Source organism: Thrips palmi, unplaced genomic scaffold, assembly GCF_012932325.1.
Source record: "Thrips palmi isolate BJ-2018 unplaced genomic scaffold, TpBJ-2018v1 HiC_scaffold_8, whole genome shotgun sequence".
In the NCBI taxonomy this organism is placed as follows: domain Eukaryota; kingdom Metazoa; phylum Arthropoda; class Insecta; order Thysanoptera; family Thripidae; genus Thrips; species Thrips palmi.
In genome coordinates this window covers 8,878,874-8,899,035 of record NW_023144635.1, presented here as the reverse complement: position 1 = coordinate 8,899,035, position 20,162 = coordinate 8,878,874, and the positions used below count along the sequence as shown (strand labels likewise).

Here is a 20,162-nt window from a genome sequence, read left to right as displayed (position 1 = left end):
CCCCGACCGCCCCGCCCCGCCCCGCCCCGCGCGCGGCGCAGCCCCTGGAGCAGCCACGGACCCCAGCATGGTGTGGGTGGCGGTCCGCACGCTTGCTGGGACCACCTGACTCCTCCCAGCCCGCGGTGAGTACTTCCACGATCTCTAACACACGAGCTTGAGAATGAATTCGCCATTCGTGTTGCCTTGCTCGGCGATGACGGCCGTTTTCGATTCCCCCACTCGCGAACCGCCACTGCAAAAATAACGAGTCCACCGCGCGGCCGTTCAAACCATTATTTGCCTGCTTTGCCTGCCGTGTGGCGCCGTCGCGCCCATGGGCCCAGCGGGCCAGCCAGCGGGCCAGCGAAATGATGGCTAAATTGCGCCTTGCGACAGTGGCTGGCAGTAACCTTTTGTGATCGCGCGCACGCACGTGAGTGTATCGGGCGCGGGGGGGGGGGGATGACACGCGGCCTCGCTCGGAAAGCCACACTCAGCCCCACCTCAATTCGGTGCTTCGTCGCTCTGTCTCTCTCGCACCAATATGGCACGCCCCGTGGGTGCGAGAGAGACAGAGCGACGACGCCACTGCACGGCATCGTCGAGCTGGGCGGTCCATCCGAGGCACGACGCGGCCTCATTAGGCGCCGCGCGCCCCCTGGCGGACGGCCCGGGCATACTGGGGGCCGCCCGCTGACCTGCTGGACCTGCTGGACCTGCTGCGAGATGGATGGATGGATGGATGGATGGATGGACGGCCGTCGGACGCGGCTTCAGGCGGGCACGGCACTGCATGAAATGGCGAGGCAAGGCCGCACCACGGCGCCACGCTCCCGATGATGAACCGGAGTTTGTTGGCCGGATCGGCCGGCCGGCCGGGCGCTGTTTGCCGACATGCTCGCGCAAAGAAAACTAACGTGCGCACTCAGCGGTCGGCACCGCTAGCGCCCCCCCCCCCCCTCTCCCCCCGCGGGCCGCGGGCCGCGTCGATGGCACCGCGTACTCCCACCCATCGGTTTCCGGGACGAACACCGTGGTATTAGAACATGTTAACGCAGTAATGAATTTGGACGCAGTGTAGGAGGGCCGGTTGTCGAGACGTGGTGACGGCCGAAATCCGCCGACGAGTCGAGCACTTGGCCGCATTCGGCAGCATGTCGACACGCCGGAAGGAAGATCCCGTCGTCTCCGTGGAGGAAGGCTTATCTCCGTTCCTGGAAGCTGCAGTGTGTTGTGCACCCTTTGATCGAGGCCGCCCGGGGACCGCCACTAAGCGACGACGACATTCATGCCCCGCGAGCACGGCAAGGGTTGCAACCGCCCGGTGCGGACGACAACAACAGCCGGATTGCCAGCACACCGGAAAGGCTGACGCACCGCCGTGGAGTCGCGGCTCGCGTCGCGACTCGCGGCGACAGTGTTGAGGCGCGGGCCCCGGCCGGCCGCTGGCTGTCCCGTCGCGACAGAACGACAGAACCGAGTAGAATGCGTTTCCCTCTTTTTCTCTTTGCCTCCGTATCGTCCGATTGGCGACGAGATTGTCGGTGCTGCTGTGGGGGCGAGCGTGCGGACAGGGCTAATTATAGAGAAACGATGACCTTGCCCGGAAAGCGTCGCGCGCGCCTCGAAGACCCGTCCAAGGCGCATCGGAAGGAGGCGGTGGCGGAATCGGATGGGATCCATCCGATTTGTCGGGTTGCCCGTTCGCCAACCGGTCGCCTCACTCCATCCGGTTGGCCAGACTGCGACGCGCGGCCGGCCGCCGCCGGACTGTCTGCCCGCCACGCCAGTCCGTCTGACCGGCCGCGCTGCCCATGCGTGCGGTGCGGTCACCAGGGTTCAACAATGTGACGTAAATCTTGTTTGTCACAAACACGATCGATCAAGTTCGGACGCCGGGATTCCCTTCGCGACTTTGGCGGAAAGGGAGCGATTTTCCTTTCCTATTTGCCCTGCGCTCTCCACAGACTCTCCTCCGCAGAGACGATGAAAGGCCTCTTGAACTTGAACAGCCCCCTTCTCTCCCGCAGTGCGGACGTCCGCCTCGAGGGGGCCCAAGATGGCGGCCCAGCCCCCGCCGTCGACCGTGCCGGCCGCGGCGCCGCAGCAGGCCGAGCCCCTCGTGAAGGTGTACCGGCGGCGGTGGCTGCTGCTGGCCCTGTTCGTGGCCGTGATCGGCCTCAACGCGGCGCCCTGGCTGCAGTACTGCGTCATCGAGGACGTGACCACGGCCTACTACGGCGTGTCCGGCACCATGGTGGAGTGGACCAGCCTGGTGTTCAACGTCACCGCCATGCTGCTCGCCTTCCCCGCCGCCTGGCTGCTTGACCAATACGTGAGTAACCAAGAATGAACTGGGAGGAAAAAACGGTTTTACGAGTTTTTTGGAAAAGGTAGCTTCTTCTCTTATTTTGTTCAGAAAGTTGTGATTAAAATCGAGAACTACGCGTGCTGGAGGCTTAGCGTGCAGGTTCCTACGCCTCCCTTGTGGGTAATCCAGCCTCGTCGCCGCGGATTCGAAAACAACCTTCGCCGCCAGTCCGACACGCCACGCCCCCCACTGCCGTTCGCTGCCGGGGAGAAATAACGAAATAATGCAGTCCGCCATCCAGGTTCAGCGAGTCCCTGTGCAGTCCGGGCCGTCCGGGCGTCCAGGACAGGACAGGAAAACCCTTTCCCACCGCCTTCGTTATTGATGACCATTATGGCGTCGTCTCCCTTCAGTCCTTGGCGGCGGTGGCCGCGGCCGAACCAGGCCGCGCAGACTCACTCGCCGTTTTAAGCGCTGCTGGCGCGTTGCGCAATAACAAAAATCGGAAACGGGATTTTGAAGTCGGTCCCTTTGAGCGCGACGACGGTCGCGACGCTGGCCGTTCGAGAGACAGCCGAAGTTGGAATGGTTGGGGCGGGCCGGGCGGGTCGGGCCAGAGTGCCACGGCACTGCCCTCGGCGCTGCCGGCCCGGCACTGGGAATCACATTATCACTCGCAGCCTTGCTCGCAGCCCGTGGAGAAGTGGAGCAAATTACCGCAGCCAGCGCAGCCTGCCGCGCCGTGCCTCGGCCGCCCCGTTGTTCGCATTGTTGCCGACGTGCCGCGTGCGCCGCGTGCCGCATGGCGACTCGGCAACTCATTTATCGGACCTGGTTCTGATATCGATGTGCGATTCCGATTGCGGGGCGCCGCGCTGTCGCGCCCCGCGCCGGCGCTCGCATGCCCGACGCACCATCACTGCAAAACGAATGGAGTGGACGTGGACCCACACTGATAAGTGTCGGGGTGACTGCGATGGCTGTCCGGGTGGTCTTTTGCAGTCACGGCGTGACGTATCGACGAAGCGACTTGCTTCGGGCGGCCGGGTGGGCAGGCCGAGGGGCGGGCGGTGCAGACACGAGACGGGCCAGGATGCCTGAGTGATGAGGCGAGGGTCGAGGGATGGCAGCTCGCCTAGCTGGCGTACTTCATCGGCGGGGCGACGAGTGAGCGTAAACAGCCGTTCCCTTTCTGCCGCAGGGCCTGCGCCGCAACTTGCTGATCGGCGCGGGCGGCACCGCGCTGGGCATGTGGCTCAAGGTGGCGGGCTGCTGGCAGGGCGGCTACTGGATCACGCTGCTGGGCCAGGTCGTCGTGTCCGCCTCCACCAACTTCGTCATCTCCTCGCCCGCGCGCTTCGCGGCCGTCTGGTTCCCCGCCAACGAGGTCTCCACGGCGCTGGGCGCCGGCCTGTTCGGCCAGATGGTGAGTACCGAGTACTGGTGGAGGCGACGCGGTGCTCCCGTAATGGTAATGGTACTGCGTTGGAGCGCCCGGCGGGTAGGCCGCGCGCCGGCAGCCGTGCGTCGCGCAGTGGTTGCTGCCTACCTGCACGGCGCTCGCTCCCGCCGAGAGACTAACTAGCTCACACCCCGCACGCCGCGACACCTTTCGACAGGCCCCCCATTCCCAGCAAACTGAGTTCTCCGGCAAGCACTCTTGCTCCCGGTCGTCGTCGCCGTCGTCGCCGTGGCGCGGGGCCCTCGACGGGGCCGGTCGGGCTGGTGCTAATGGGGCTCCAAGTTGGTCGCCACCTTCGGGACTCCCCGGGACTGGCCGGCTCCGCGCTCAATCTCCACAAGCCGCGTTTCACCGCTTCCCCCTCCCCCTCCCCTTCTCAGCAACTTGTCTGTCACCACCCCGCCGCGCGCCGCCCCGCTGGAGAAGTTCTTCCCGTGCCTGCCGCGGCCTTGCAGGCTGATTCCGCGCGGGAGTCCCGCCGATCTGTCTCTCTCGCACCCACACGGGGCGGCCCATGAGTGCGAGAGAGAGGACCCCCGCTCGGAATCAGTGTGCTGCCGGCGCCAACTTCGCCGAGTATCATCTCTGACAGCAGATGAATCAGACTCCCTCTCTCTCTCTCTCTTTCACTGAATTAGAAGGCGCGCGGACGCGGCGCTCCGAGTGACGTCACGCAGCAGCTCGACTCCGAGCAGTGCCCTCGTCGCTGTCTCTCTCGCACACCCCTCCGTGACGCCCCATGAACGCGAGGGAGAGAGACAGGAAGACGAACCGCTCGAACTGCAGGGCGTCATCCACGCTAGGGCCCTGCTTCGAGTGCTTCGAGGCGGCAAGGTGCTCGCACCCTGCCCGCAGCGTAGATGCCCTTTCTACTGTTGACTATAATAATAGATAGCGTAGTCAAGACGCCGCGCGCGCTAAAGGCGGCTCCGTCGAGATTCCCCAAAGGGCAGCTAAGCTTTGCATCATGGAGGAGGCCAGGACCAGGGTCAGGTCACGGCACTGGAAGTGGCGACGCTGCGGCCTGGTGTCTGCTCAGCCGCCGTCGGGATTAAAAATTTAGACGTGCTTACCGCCGTGCTTACCGCCACTACCCCGCACTTGTTGCGCCGCGGTGCCCCGCGCTGCCGCCCCGCGTTCGAACGACCTGCCGCGCCAACCGCTGCTTTTTTGGCACCGCGGTCCCTCGCCGCTCGGACCGTTTGGACGGCGGCCAAACGCGAGGGGAAGCACCTGGCCGCGCCCCGCCGCCCCGGAAGCCGGAAAGGCTGATTCGCAACAGTCGCTCTGTCTCTGCCGCTCTCCCTGGGAGCCCCATCGCTGCGTGGGGGTGCAAGAGAGACAGCGAGCGACGAAACGGTTCTTCGGAATCACTCGGCAGGACTCCAGGAGCAGGGCCAGCTTGGCTGCCGCGGTGATCGGCGTGTAATCGCGGCCGAAGTGGGGCAGCCAAGCGGCGCGGGGCGGGGCGGGGCGGGGTGGGTCGAACGTGATGGGGGTCGGCGCCTCGCTTACGGTACGCGTCGTCGGTGCGTGCGGGGCGCTGGCCGATGGGCTAATTGTTTCCAGCAGCGCACTCTGCTGCAACCCTGTCACAGCGCTCGCCAAGTTTGCTCCTCCCTTGCCCGGTACCCGACGCGCGCGTTGCGCACTCGGCACACAGTGGGCGCTTCCTCGTTCCTGAAGGCACCTTTGCATCTCTCTCCCTCTGTCCGCAGGGCGGCATCTCCCTGGGCTGCGCGCTGGCGCCGCTCACGGCCAGGGCGGACTGGTCGGACGAAGACATCTTCTGGGGCTTCATGCGCCTCAACCTGAGCCTCGCCGTGGTGGGCACGCTGCTGCTGCTGGCCGTCATCTGCCGTGAGTGGAATAGCCAACCCTTCTTGCGCTGCCGCCCCTCCCTATCTGGATGACCTTGGTTTCCCCTCGGCCGGAGTTTGCTTCCCCCGTCACTCGGACACACAGCGGAGCTGCCAATACTTTTGTTCGTGCACTTTCGCCGACTCCTGTCGGGCCGTCCTTCCAGTCCTTGCCATAATTCCCTGGCCAGCCTGTGCTCCTCCCCCCCCCCCCTTTTCGCCGCGCCGCAAACACCGATGCCGCCACTACACTTTATCCGGCCCAAGTTGCCACACTCGGCGCACTTGCACGCCGCCCTCGCTGTTTATGCATGCACTTTGCGAACAAAACGGCCGAGACGCCGAGACTCGGCAGGGCCCAAGCCGGCCAGGCCGCTCGAGCGCGGGCATAAACATGCTCATGTATATGACCCAATTTAAATTCAAATTCCACGGGCCGCTCTTTGGCGACTCGGAGGCCGGGCGTCGGCGAGGTCCGGGCTGGTCCAGCTGTCCAACCCCGAGCCCTCGTTGACGTCCTCGGCGCAGTGTTCCAGGACGCGCCGCCGCTGCCGCCCTCGCCCGCGCAGGCCGCCGCCAAAGCCGCCGCCGAGGCCGCGGCCAAGGCGTCGGCGCAGTCGCTGGCCTCGACGCAGACGCAGGCCTCGGACCAGCCCCTCACGGCCTCCACCTCGTCCGAGTTCGTGGCCTCCATGCGCCGCATCTGCAGCAACATGCACTTCATGGTGCTGCTCGTCTCCTACACCCTCATCGTGTCCGTGTTCATCGCCGTCAACACGCTGCTCAACAGATTCGTCACGCACTTCTTCAAGGTTCGCGCCTTCTTTTAATCCTTGTAGTCTGAACCTTATTCACACGTTGAGCGACACTCGCCTTCACACCCTCCATGTTGTGCTGCAGGACGCCAGCGCGGACGCCGGCTTCCTGGCCACGCTCATGACCCTCACCGGCATGGGCGGCATCGTCGTCGTCTCCACCGCGCTGGACCGCACCAAGTGGTTCAAGTAAGACTCAAAGGCCTCGGTGTTTGCCATTTCTTGATGTTATTTTGCAATTAGGTGACGGCCTTCTTCGTGTGCGCAGGGAGCTGTCCGTGGCCCTGTACGCCGGGTCGCTGGCGACCTGCGTTCTGTACACCGTCACGCTGAGCAAGGGCTCCATGCACGCCGTGTACTGGGTGTCCGCCGCCATGGGGTAAGTGTCCTCCCTCCTTCCTTCCTTTTTCCCCGGTCGCCGTGTAGCAAAATCACAGTGGGGTGGCGAGAATTGGGGTGGGTTGTCTGCGTTTTAAGCGGAAGTTTGCGCTCCAGGGCCTTCATGTCGGGCTTCTTCGTGGCGGGCTTCGAGATGGCCGCGGAGCTGACCTACCCGGAGCCAGAGGGCAACCCCACCTCCTTCATCAACTGGATGTTCCAGGTAAGAGCGGGCCTGTAACAGGCCGTGGCCGCCAGGGAGTCCCTCGGACTCACTCAGCCGTTATCTTTCCTTGAACTCCGACAAACGAGCTAACCCCCTGTGTGCACCTGCAGCCCTTCGCGCTCAGCACCACGCTGGCGTACTCGCAGCTCTTCGAGGACCTCGGCGCGGACGCCGCCAACTACTTCCTATGCGGACTGCTCGCCCTGGGCCTCGTCGCCGCCATGGCCATCCCCCGGAAGTACAACAGGCTGCACGCCGAAAAGGCACTCGCGTCCCTCGCCAAGGACGCCAAGGACAAGGACGACAAGGAGCAGGTCAAAGTGCCCATGCCGCCACCGCCGGCCGCGCCGTCACCGCCGTCGCCGCCGGCCGCCCCGTCACCGCAACCACCTCCCGTGTGACGATACCCCTCGCCGCCAAGGACCCGATCTACCTGCCCCAAGCAGTGTCTCTACTGGCACGGAGTATTGACGAACTCAGAGACCTGATATCAGGCGCCGCAATCTTTCGACATCGAGTGTCAGTTTACCGCTCTACCGTGGGTGACTGATTCGTATTTCGCCTTTCCATTCTTGTATTATACACATCGTGGGTTTTAGGTGTCTTATTGTGATATTTTTATGACGTAGCTGTATGTTCCTGTAGCCACTGGCCGCAAAAGAAAATGTTACCTCTATGGAATAAAATATTTTATTACTTAGAGTTGATAAACATAAAACAACAACGACCTTCTCAGCCATCGGCTGCTAAGAGTAAGCAAACTAAACACTAACTAATTTTGTTCATAGACGTAAAATTATTTACAATAACTTACTTTGAGCTTGGAATACAACATCAAAACATTATATAACAACACAATCTAAAACACAATGTAAAACATGTAGCACCACCAATTCATGTCATACAAAAATCATATTAAAATACATCACTCCTCCGCCCATTCATCTAATTGATCTAGCGTTCGGACGACCCTGAGGCGTTTAAAATTGCCACAGTGACTGTGGCACCTCCAGTCCGCGGCTGTGCGGCGTGCACGCGCCGCGGAGGGCGGCAGGAACAGGGAAGTCTCCTCCGCGCCAGTTCCGAGGGAACCACTGTCGTTCCCGCTGCCCAGAACCAGACGGAGCCTTCACGCACCCGTCGCACCACTGTTGTTCCTCACGGAGGAAAGGAGCTGGTCGAGTCGACGTCGAGTTGCACGCAGAGCAGTCGTCGCGTGCTCACGTCGCCGCCGCCGCCCGCAACCGCTCCAAGTCTTGCGAGGCGATGGAGTCTGCAGGCAGAGGGGACAGACGGCTCAGAATGCAGAACGCAAAGGAGGGAGAGGGATGATTGGCCCGTCGATACCCCATCAGCGGGGGCCAGCAAAGCGAGTCCCTCGCACGCGGAGTAGCGACGGCTCAACTTGTGTTACAGTGGTAAGTTGGCAGAATCGGAGTGTCGCTACCCCGCGCGCGAGAGAGAGACCCTCCACGACGGGTCCAACTCGCCTAGCCGGTGGCTGACCGGGAAACACACCTTTGCTCAGGTACATGGAGGCCTTCCTGGACCCGTTCCAGGGCTGCACTTCGGCGGACCCGAAGCAGATGAAGACGAGGTTGCCCAGGAAGAACATGGCGCAGGTCACGAAGAACACGTACCTCCACTGCTCGATGGACGTCTGCAACAGGGAACGAACGCAGTGCTCAGTCATTGGCCGTTTACAGTGTGCGCGCGTGTGCGCGTTTCGCGCCGAAAATCGGAGCGGCCGTAATTTGGCGGCAAATGATGAGCCAATCCCTGGCCGGGCGGGGGCCTCTCCATCCCCGTTAACGCAACAACCCCAACAGACAGCGCGAAAAAAAAAGTTGATGGTAGTCGAACCCGCGGCTCGCGCCGCTCGCGCCTCGGCTTTACCTGGTCCGTGACGATGAGCCCGACGGCGATCGGCGCCAGGGTGGAGCACGAGTTGGCGAGGAAGTTGCCGAGGCTGAAGGACGTCCCGGAGAACTGCGGCGCCAGGTCGACGTAGTTGACTTGGAAGCCGACGTAGCAGCCCGCCTTGAGCCCCAGCGCCACCGTGAGCAGCGTCACGGCCAGCGGCGGCGAGTCGCTGATGTAGCCCACGCCCAGCATCGTCAGCCCCGGGCCCCACATGCCTGCAACACACGCCGAGTCACAGTCTGCGGGTTCGAACACTCGGCTTCAAGTTCATTTCGCGCACCGATGGTGTTGAAGATTTTGCGCGACGCAGTCAGGGTCAGCATCTTCCTCTCCGTGATGAAGTCCGACAGCCACGAGAAGGCGAAGCTGGCGAACCACGTGGTGAGGTAGGGCAGCGCCGACAGCAAGCCGTTCTGCCAAAACGGAGAAGAATGATCCACGTGGGACAGGCATTCCGACTCCACAAACTGCACCGATCAGACGTACCTTCTTTATGTCGAACTTGAGCACGGAGCTCATGTAGGTGGGCACCTCCGTGATGAAGGTCAGGAAGCCCCAGGACTGGCCGGCGTGCGAGATCATGGTGGCCCAGAGCGGCACGCACGTGATGATGGACAGCCAGGGCGTGCGGGTCCTCTGCAACACAAAGCACGCCGATGAGGACATCCGCCCTTCAGAGGACAGCCTCCGCGGCCAGGCTCGACGTCGAGCCGCTTGGCTACCTTGAGCTGGTTGCGCATGCTGCCGCCGATGGACCGCTGGATGTAGTCGCGCTCCACCTCGGAGATGTGCTTGTGCTCGGCGGGCGAGTCAGCCACGAAGATGAACACGAGCACGCCGACGAGCAGCCCCAGCGCCCCGGACGCGTAGAACACGCTGGGCCAGCCGCCCGCCGACGAGGACAAGACCCCCGTCACCGGCAGCATCACCACCGGCCCCAGCAGCTGGGCTGAAATTCCAAAAAAAAAAAAAAAAAAGTTGAAACACGTGGAAACTTCCAGGCGGGCGCCAAGAGAATACACACAATGCGTGAACCGTTTTCCGCGCGGATGACTCCAGCGAGGCGAGGCGAGGGCGCCTGCTCCGCGCCCCGCCCCGCCCCCGCCGGCCTTGAACTTACCTCCGATGACGAAGGCGGTGAATCTGCCCCGCTCCAAAGGCGGCGCCCACTTCCCGAGCAGAACGTAGCACGCCGGAAACACAAAGCCCTGCGAGCAAACGGACAACAAAAGGTTGGTTAGGTCCGGGCGCCGGGCCCCGCCCTGGCTCCAGGCTGGCTCCAGGCCCCGCGCTTCAGGCTCCAGGGGCGAGAGAGGTCCTGGCCGCGACCGGCGCTGGAGCCAGTCAACCGGAGAAATGGCGGGGAAGGGGGAGGGGGAGGGGGTCGCCACTACGCTGCCATGCTGCTGCACCCCTCAACCCCTGAGCCAGGCCGTTACCCGCGCCTCCATCCATGCGGTATGAAAAATTTATGATCCGAGTCCAGATTAGATGATAAATATAAAACTCGATAAAACTGCTCGACTCGAAAGGGCAGCTGCCAGAGCGGCGCGGACGAGTGCTCTGTCTGCGAGAAACAATTTTCTTCTTTTTTTCCGACGGACAGTCACTAGGGAAAACCGACCTGCCCGACCGGCCTCGACGCAGCGGAATGCACTGGCGGTCGACGCGGTGCTCACCTGACACAGACCCGACGCGGCGCGCGTCACCGCCACCGCCGGCCAGTCGCCGAAGATGGCGGCCACGGGCAGCAGCATGGTGAACAGCCCCGTGCCCACCATGGCGCCGGCCAGGAAGAAGCGGGCGCCGAAGCGCTGCGCCAACTGCGAGGCGGGGATCTGCATCACCAAGTACCCCCAGAAGAAGGACGACAGCACCACGCTCTGGGTCTTCTTCTTCCAGTCGAACACCTGCAAACATTTTCAAAAAATAACGTCCACCTTTTTGTACATTCGACCTGTTCAAACAACAACACTCCATGCGAAATTTTTATCTGACTTCCATTGGTAAAATGTTTGGAAAACACGTTAGCGAGGCGCGCAACTCACGGGGAAGTCCTTGTTGCCGCTGGCGGTCTGGTTGACCATGGCCACGATGGCGACGCTGAGGTTGACGCGCAGCGAGTACGCCGTCGAGGTGCACAGAAACAGCAGCAGCGCCTGGACATGGCGCACGCCCCACTTGGCCCCTGGAGCACAACAACAACGCCGACATGATGCACTCTGCTGGGTACGCCGCCACGCCGCGTTGTTTATGACCGGTCCCCGGCCTCCAGAGGGCACGCCCTCCGAACCGCCCTCCCACCCCCACCCCCTAGCAGCCCCTCGCCGGGCTGTTTACCGCAAACTCCAAAACGACCCCTAATGGCGGCCGCGTGTGTGCGCGAGGAACACGACGCCGACCCGCGAGGCCCGCGAGCTACGCGTGAGGGCACGGCGGCGGGGCACGGCACGGCACGACACGGCACTCACGCTTGCGACGGCGCCGGGCGTCCGGCAGCAGCGGCGTCTCCTCCGGCGGCTTCACGAGCCCCATGGTGCGAGTTCTTCGACGACGCGGACAAGGAGGACGTGGAGGCCCAGGCCGCGGTGTAGGCTTGGAGGACGGCGGCGAGCCGGACGGGACGGGACCGGCGTGTGTTGTGTTTACGTCCGGCGGCCGGGCTGGGCGCGCTGCGAGCGGCGTGACGCCGGCTTGGCTTCGGCGGCTGCTTTGACAGCTTTGTAGGCCCAGCCTGTCCACCGTGCAGTGCAGTGCCCAGGCTGCCAACCTCAGCGACCTCAGCGCTGCTCAGCGCACGCCGCTCCGGGCCTCGCTCGGTTAACCGCCACCGCGCGGCGATTCTGGACAGCACCGTCGTTCTGTCTCTCTCGCACCCCTTGCAGCGCCGCGTGAGTGCGAGAGAGAGAGAGAGAGAGAGGAACCGGCTAACGCGCTGCACCGCACCCACGCCGGGGGAACTCCTCCTCTCCTCATCCCTTGCCCTCTGAACCGAACCCGATCAAATTAAGAGGCCGATGCTGTGGCTGTGGGGATTTGAAACACAAGAGGATATTGGCCAAGGGCCTGATAACATCAGTTGGAATGGGGGGGGGGGCAACGATTTTCACCTCGACTTGGCGCCCCCCTGCCAGGTACCCGTGAGACCCTAGTTGAGAAGCCGAACCCGGCGAGTGGCGACCAGCCTAAGCCCAGCGCGGCACGGCACGGTACAGGCGATCAGGATCAGGGCTTCGGCCCCTCCTGGCTGTGCCGTGCTGCCTCCGGCCGAGTGCCAATGCGCCACTGCGTCACCCGAGACGGCCGGCGTCTCGTGTTCCGAGGTAGGGAGCCGGAGGGGTCAGGACTGCCGTCCGCCGTCGACGGACACGGCGATCCTGGCGGGGGCGGCGTCGGTGGGCGGGGCGGGGCGGGGCTCTCGCCCGAGACCAAGTCATCGAACGCGAAACCACAGTCCTGCAGCACCGGCTCAACGGACAGCAGGCCCCCGTGCGGCCCTGACCAGCCCTGTGGGGAACATGGCCAAGAAGAGCGTTCTCCAGGAGTGCTGCCCCGGCAGGGACGGCGCAGGTAGGGCAGGCTGCTGAAGCTGAAGCTGAAGTGCCACTCGATGGAGTGATTCTCGCCTCGGCGCCTCGGCGCGGTAGAGAGTTAGTTCTCGAACTGGCCGATAGAGAGCGCGGAGGGAATGGAGTGGTGCCAACACGTTTGGAAATCAGTCACAAACGCGGCCTGTTTTCCAACTTTTCTGGTTCAGAGTACGTAATGCGCGAAATTTCAGAGTAAACGAATTTTCCATGGCGTTTTCTTTCATGGTGAAACTGTGCTATACTTTGTGCCGCTCCGCGAAAATGAAACGTGGCAAATGAAAAAAAAGGCGTCGACGTACACGTTGGTGGCGCGGCCTGAGTGCTGGTCCTTGTCGTCGTGCGGCCCGCACCGCCCGTCCCGTACCGGCCGTGCGGTGTCGAGGGTCAGGGAGCCACAAGAGCAGTTGGGCCAACACAATTTGTCCCCGCAACTTGCTGCCGTTCCGCGGCGGCCCCGAACGCCCCGCACACCCCATGCAGTGTGCCGTGCTGCCTTCCTCGTATGAAGCCCCGCCCCGCCCGCCGCGCCACCCTCAACCGCAGCGAAATGCTGGCCGGGGGGGAGGGGGGGCTCTCATGCACTCACACCGACACATCGCCAACAGAGCCGCCGCCGCTAAATCCAATTGCTCATGCACACATGCACCCACCCACCCACGCACGCAGCGGCGGCGAAGCACACCCCCTCCCCCCCTCCCCCCGCACGCCGCCATACGACCTTCACTATCCCTCTCTTTCGATTTACCCTTTTCCGGCTGGCTCCGCATAATTGCTGCCATTCGTGATTCCATCAAAGCCCCACCGCCCCATCCACCCGTTCATCCCCGCGCCCCGAAAAATTCATGGCGGATGCCGTTCGGGCAAAGGCACGTGCATGACGGCATTGTCGTTTTTAAACTAGAAATTTCGGGAAACTTGATTGGAAAACATGGTCGTAAGTTACGGTGTGGTTGAAGGTCGGAACCCCTTGCCGTATAATTTGTGCCGCTCTGCTCGCCCGCGCGGGGGGACTCTCCGACTCCCCACTAGCGGTGTGTCGGCGCGTTTGGTGTCCCATTGAGGCGTCATTTCTCCTCCGCCCCCGCCACCGCTGCTGCAGGTCGTACAGTGCACCGCACAGCACGGCGGCGCGCCGCACGTGCGCGTCGTCGGCGTCGTCGGCGTCGTCTCGTCCGATCGGTTCCGGGGCGCCGAGGGAGTCACGTGCACGTCGCACATCGGCCGAGCCGGGCACGAGACGTGCTCGCTTCTGGCCCGTGTGTCTGAGCGTTTCGGTGTGCCTGTGTGTGAGTGCCGCTGTTTGTGTGCTTCTGCTATTTATGCAACGGTGTTGTCTCATGGAGGCCCAGGTCGGCGTGTTGCTGGCCCTCGCGGCCCTGCTCGCCCCCGCGGCCCCCGCAGCCCCGCCGACTCCGGGGGGTTCCCTCCGCGAAGACGGCGCCCCCTGTCCGCCGTGCCACTGCAAGGATGACACCCTGGACTGCACGGGGCTGCCCGCGCCGCGCGACGCGTCCTGGATGCAGGCCTTGACCGGGTGGAACGAGACGGGGTGAGTATGCGCTCCTTTTGGCGAGTGGCTCCCGAGAGTCGCTTGGTCGTTCTGCCTCTCTCGCGCCGCTACGCGACGCGAGAGAGGCGCAGCTCTGGCCGAGTCCGCCTGCGAACGGCAGGGTAGGCGGGGGTCGCCATGTTGGGCTCGAGTCGACTCAACGCGGGTCACGTCGCTCCGTGTTTGTCCTTGATTTTCGGTGGTACAAAGTCGGTTTTCCGGGTCGAACGTGGTACCAGTCGGTCCGTGTGGACGCCGTGCGTCGAGGCTCGAAGTGTCGCGGTGATCGGTGCAACAGTGTCCGAGTTCTGTGCAAATTAGTTTTTGGCGCCTTGTTTACAAGGCAGCGTCCGTCCAGCCAGGCCACTACAGCGGCGACCGTGTCCACCGACCTGCCGGTCGCAGGGCTGACGTACCGCGAAAAACCAGCAGCCAGTGCCCCAATCGGTGTCCGCGCAGTGCCCAGTGTTCAGTGTTCAGTGCAGTGTTCAGTGCAGTGTTCAGTGCGGTGTTCAGTGCAACACCCAGTCCGTTGCGTCCGTTGTGCAAGCGGCCCGGCCATGGATCCACCAGTGCAGCGGTTGTGTGTCCCCTGCGTCGCCCCCCTACCTGCCATGCTGACCCGATGTGCCGTTCACCCGTGTTCAACAAGGCGATCAGAGAAGCATTCACTGCGCGGGAAATTTCTCGGCGGGGCCCTGTAGCGGACGGGAAAAGTCGCCATCATTGTGCGAGCGAGCGCGCGCACGGCGGCGCACGTGCAGCGCACCGCCTGCAGGCTGAGTCCGGGGTGTGCCTTTGTTGCTGCGTCTCTCTCGCACTCGTGGGTTCCCCCAAGGGGAGCGAGAGGGACGGCGCGACGAGGCGGTGTCCGGAGTGGACCGGCTGGCCCGCCGGGCCATGCCGAGCAGGGACCTGCCGGAGGATTGGGGATTACCCGGCTCGGCACACCGACCGCGTCTCCTGGGGCTCGGCTAGGCTCGGACAGCTCGACTCGCACCGACGGCGCCGACCAGATGCAGTGCAGTGGCAGGCAATGCAGATTGCCAGGTCAGCGCGACAACGTCCCGTGTTGCCACATTCCTAGACACCAGACAAACTACTGCGCACCCGGAGGGGCGCACCAGGATAACATCACGCCGTGGAGTCATAAGGAAGGAGACAGACACCTACACCTATGGATGAGTGCCGATTTTAACTTTGGTTATGGTTCTTGGGCTGGTTGTGGGTTGGTTTTGGTGTCCACCTCTCTGCGGTTGGCTGACCGGGCGGTCACCCCCTCCCCGCCGTCGCCGCCACCGCTGCAGTCAACAGGGGACGCACGGCCTGCCGAGGTCGCGGTCACAGCGGCGATGCGGCGCCAACCACCTACGCGCCCGGCGTGTAGGCAGCACCAACAACGGTGGGCTCCAAGGGGTTGCCTACCTATCGGGCGCTCCCATCGGGAGCACGACAAACCCCGTCCGCATGGCGCGGCCGGCTGCCAGCATGGGCCGCGGATTGGCGCTCAGCAGACAGACCGGCCGGCCAGCCGGGGCCCGAGAGCAACGCGCTGTCCCACACCCCGAGAGCGGATACAGCGCAACGCCCCTCCAGCCCCCACGACCCTTGTGACCGAAGAACACCAGCCTCGCACCTAACCAGTCGTTGCATGTTGTGTTGCACGGAGGAGACGGGGCACATGCCCTCTCTCTCGTAGTCGCAGGCCTACAACAGCATGCAGAGCGACACAGAGGAGCATCGCGGGGAAGGGCTCCAGGCCTCACACCGACGGACGCCGTGGCGGCCGAACACGAGTATGGGGTGGGCGTAATGCCTTGGGTTAGAGTCCTGTTCCAGCCGAGAGGTCACATCAAGAAAAGGGTAGGGGTGAAGCAAAGTAACAATTGCCAAGACGCGTCAAGAAAGAAGAGAAGAAGACACCGAAGGTGCAACTGTTCCCGAGAATAAGGGACGAAGCAGGCGGGTTCCGGACTCGGTCAAGCTCAAAAGAGGCTGGCCCAGGGTAGGGACGGCACAACCCTCACGGGAAAGGCCTGTCACTAACCCGCGGGGAAGGCACTCTGCGAGCCAGGGGCATGTAGCCGCTTGAGGTTCTTCCCCGCCGAGGTAAAGTTCTCCCCTAGTAAGGACGACCATGTCCCGTTTTGCAGTGCAGGCGGGCATGTGTCGGGCCCGAAATGGCATACGATCATATGTGGTCTAGCCCTTAATGGTAATGGTAATGGGGCGCCGAGGGCCGAGGCTTCCCGACGACACGGGTGCGCCGCGGGAGTGCCTGCCCGCCAGGGAGAGAGCGGGACTCGGAGGCGGACGCCGCCAGGACGTCGCTCCTTGCTGCACGGCGGCACAGCCGAGCGCAGACGACAGGAGGCTGCGTTCCGCGGCGTTACTGCCGCTCATCCATAACGTGCTCGTAAACCTTGACACTCGTGAGCAGGCAGCGCCAGGCAGCGCCGCGTCGGAGCGAAATCGAACGGCGTCGGGATTAAGTGTAGCAGCGTTGCGACGCCGCCCCGCCCCGCCCCGCCCCGCCGCGCGACCCCAAGCACACACACTGTCTGCGATAACGCCCCACGCGAGGCGAGACGCAAGACGCGAGGTCTCCAAATCCGGCGGTGTGTGGAATTCGCCGGGCGGGCCGCGGCGGTGCAACCTCGAGGCGTAGCGGGATGCGATGCCTTGACTTCGCGGTAAATCACGCGCTGTTTGCAGTGAGTGCGGAAGATAGGGCGACGGTAGCACGGCGTGGCACGGCACGGCACGTGTGGAGTGCGCGCCTAACTAGGAATGAGACTTTGGACGCGGAACGCGGGGGTGGCAGAGCGGGGGCGGCTCCGCGCTCTGCTCCTGCCCGCCCTCCCTCCCTCCCGCCCAAACGGCCAATTCTGCGCGCGGCCCGCGGCGGCCTACTCTCAATGGCGTCGTTGCATCGGCCGGAAGTCCCGGGCAAGCCGGAATGTTCCGACGGCATGCTTCCCGCGGTCACACACGTGCCGCTCCAGTAAAAAGGTCTCTGGACGTGGGGGGATTTGAACCCGGGTCGCATTCATTCTTCCGACGGCCCTCTCGGCCCCTCCCTTCACTTACCGTCCGGCGGCTGCGGGTCCCTGCCCACCTCCAGCACCTCGCCGCTGTGCAGCTGGATCTGCTTCTTGCCCTCCATCAGGATGCCCAGCTCGTCGCGCTTCTCCGCCTCCTCCTCGCACGCGCTCTCCTCGTCGTCCTCGTCGTCGGCGCTCGTCCGGCTGCCGCCATCCTGGTGCTTGAGGTCACCGTTGGCGACGCCGTTGGCCTCGCCGTTGGCCTCGCCGTCGGCGTGCTTGTCCTGCTCGCCCTCGCCCTTGATGATGTGCATGGCGACGGGCTGCTGCTGCTGCTCCTTGGGGTCCGCCGTCACGGTGCCCACCATGTCGGCGTGGCGTGGCGGTCTAGGCCTAGAAGAGGCACTCTTGGTGGCCGCGGCGGCGCGTCGCTTTGCAGGGACTGGCCGTCGCGATGCCGCCTAGGAACGTGATGGGCGTCGCGTCGCCGCCGAGCTTGCTGCTTGCTGCTTGCGCCACGCTACGCGCTCCGCCCCCCTCCCCTCCCCTCCCCTCCCCGGGCCGCGAGGTGATGGTACTCTTTTCATAACGCGCACTATGCGGAGGTTAGGGCAGGTCTGTGTGCACCCCAGCGCCTGGCCTGCCTAGCCCGCCCCAGGGCCCGGCCCCGCCGGCCCCGCACCCCGAGCGCGGAGGGTGGGGGAGGGTGTAGCACCGTGGGGCACTTGTTGGCGTTCTAATCAGTACCAGCGACACACACTGTCACGCACGAGTCCTTGCCCCACCCCGACCGTCAACATGGTCGTAAAAAGTATCAAGGTCGGCGACGGGGATGGCCGTCAAGGCCGCCAAGGCGCCAAGGCCGTCGACCGACGAGGCCCTGGCCTCGGCGATTACCCTACCTCGCTGTCGTGGACTGCGGTGGGGCTGCGACACAACCTGGAGCAAGAGGCCGTTGAGGGCGCACGGCGCACGCCGGGCTGAGTGAGAAGCGAACCCTTGGCCAACCCGAACGAGGCTTTTTAGGACTCGAACACGTGCTTTCTGCAAATTCCTCCTCAGATAAAGTTAGGTTTGGATGACTTGAATCCCTTGGAACGTACCATCCGCCGTACGTTTGGTTCGAGTCCCATTCCACGAGATAAAATAGATGAAATGCGAGACGCGAAGCCTCCCCCCGAGAGGCGCGGGACCGCTGCGCCACCGGGATGCGAGCGGCGCCGCCTACAAAGAGCTCTCGAGATGCCTCTGCAGAATGCGCATAACGCATTCCACCGAGATTCGCGTCGCTGTCGTCGCTCCTCCGCCAAAAACTGCAACTCTCAGGACCGTCTGCGCCTCGCCACTTTGTCACCAGCGTCGTTGTCGTTTCGACCGGCGCGTCGTGTCCGTGTGTACAACGACACGAATGGCAGTGTGCAGAAGCCCGGCGAGCCAGCTGGAGGAGGAGCTGCAGACTGCAGACGCCATTCATGTGCTAACTACAGCGTGGCGGCGTGGCGGTAGCCGGCGCCGACCGGGCGCCAAACAGACACAGGGCGGCGTGGACGGCGTGCCGCGGGCGCGACGAGGAAGCGGCGGGGCGCGGGCGCGGCCAGGCAGGCAGAGAGAGCGCGCGTTCCCCGCACGAGACTCAGTGTCAAGATCACGGGGACCGCGGGGACCGCCTTCACGGCGAAGGCTTCCCGCCATGGCCGACATTATGCAGTGTCGCGACCGGGGCGGCGTGGAAGGTCCCAGGCCCCCGTCGAGGCCCCGCGCTCGAGGGGCGGCAGCGGCGGGAACGGGGAGGGTCGACGACGCGCGGGTCGGCAAGACGGCGACGGCGGCCTGCTGCAGCCCTGCGCGCCGCCACTCGGATCGACGACTCGCCAACTTGTCAAAGGCGGACTTAGCGCCAGCGGCGGGTTCCGCCGTCAGAGCAGGGCGTTCTACCGGATTCGACAGCGCGCCGCCCGCCCTCCGCTGTAGCCGCTTGGACCGCCTCCTCGCGGGCCGACAAGGGCGCCGCCAGCGCGACGTCGTCGCCGACGTACGTGGGAAGTCGTAGAACTCGGTCTGATTCTACGGATCGGTTGTTGTCGCCTGATTTGGATTCGGCGAGACGTGGCGTTTCGTGTCGTGGCGTGGCGTAGCGTGGCGTGATTTCTCGGCGCGTGTCCCTGCTGCCCGTGTCGCTGCATGATGTCTCATCGACGCCGTGCTCGGCCCAGCTCGGCCCAGCTCGGCCCTCCGCCGCGCCGGCGCCTCGCCTCGCCCTCGCCGTTCAGCAACAAAGACGCGGGCGCGGGTGGCGCGGGTATCCGAGTCGCGGAACACGCTGGCGGGGCGGAGCGAGGCAGTGTAGGGGCAGCACGTGCCGCGAGCTGCGGCGTCCATACCCCGCGCGCCAGGCGCCAGGCTGCAAGATAGCGAGGGGTAGCGGCGGCGTGGAGACAGCTAGGCACGCCGGGGCACGGCAGCCACTGGCAGCCACGGCGGGCTGGTCCTTCGACGGCAAGCAAGCGGGACCTTGAAAGGGCCGCGACAGGGCGACAGGGAGGGGGCGTTTAATTCATTGATGTGGCATCGCATACAATCACAACGGGTTCGGCGATCGGCGACAAGGATGGGCGCGTGAAAAAAAGGGGGAGGAATCCATGCAGTCGGACCCTGTGTGTGAGACGATGGCCACGCACAGTGGGCCAGAGGACCGGCGTAGGCGGCCAAAACGCAGGCGACTCCCCCGTCGCCGTGCACGTGCCGCAAAGCCTCGCGGAGACCCACCCATTTTTTCCGCCAATGAGAGCGAAGGAAGGACCCTCGCCACCGCCGAGAGTCGTTACGTCGCTCCGTCTCTCTCGCACGCCGCGGGCATGCCGTGCGCCCCGTGGGTGCGACGGAGACAGAGCGACGCAATCCGCGGGCCGGGGTGGCGTTATCTGCGGCGCCGCGTCGCGCCGCGTTGACACAGTCTAAACACATCCCTGACTTTGTTAAGCCTTATCGCCCGGTCTAAGTCAGATCGGTAGGCCTTGGGAATG

The 20,162-nt window shown here is 64.2% G+C and overlaps 2 protein-coding genes across 3 annotated transcripts; one reads left to right on the top strand and one right to left on the bottom strand.

Annotated features, from left to right (window-relative positions):
• Nucleotides 1-7,733, top strand: LOC117653455 (feline leukemia virus subgroup C receptor-related protein 2-like). Its single transcript, XM_034399125.1, has 9 exons — nucleotides 1-125; nucleotides 2,013-2,317; nucleotides 3,495-3,719; nucleotides 5,474-5,615; nucleotides 6,143-6,426; nucleotides 6,515-6,618; nucleotides 6,698-6,808; nucleotides 6,925-7,030; nucleotides 7,144-7,733. Exons 2-9 carry the CDS (start codon nucleotides 2,042-2,044, stop codon nucleotides 7,432-7,434), a joined length of 1,539 nt encoding a protein of 512 aa, XP_034255016.1. The 5' UTR covers nucleotides 1-125; nucleotides 2,013-2,041; the 3' UTR covers nucleotides 7,435-7,733.
• Nucleotides 7,734-7,743: 10 nt separating this feature from the next.
• Nucleotides 7,744-17,603, bottom strand: LOC117653453 (putative inorganic phosphate cotransporter). Of its 2 annotated transcripts, none has more exons than XM_034399123.1 (10): nucleotides 17,186-17,603; nucleotides 11,005-11,144; nucleotides 10,636-10,866; nucleotides 10,077-10,164; nucleotides 9,679-9,905; nucleotides 9,443-9,592; nucleotides 9,237-9,369; nucleotides 8,930-9,171; nucleotides 8,552-8,693; nucleotides 7,744-8,306 (listed from the first exon to the last, which is right to left on the bottom strand). In XM_034399123.1, the coding sequence occupies exons 1-10, from the start codon at nucleotides 17,505-17,507 to the stop codon at nucleotides 8,254-8,256; spliced, it is 1,728 nt and encodes a 575-aa protein (XP_034255014.1). In that variant the 5' UTR covers nucleotides 17,508-17,603; the 3' UTR covers nucleotides 7,744-8,253. The 2 variants fall into 2 exon arrangements, with proteins under 2 accessions (XP_034255014.1, XP_034255015.1); XM_034399124.1 differs by lacking the exon at nucleotides 17,186-17,603 and adding an exon at nucleotides 11,428-11,683.
• Between the last annotated feature and the right edge of the window lie 2,559 nt (nucleotides 17,604-20,162).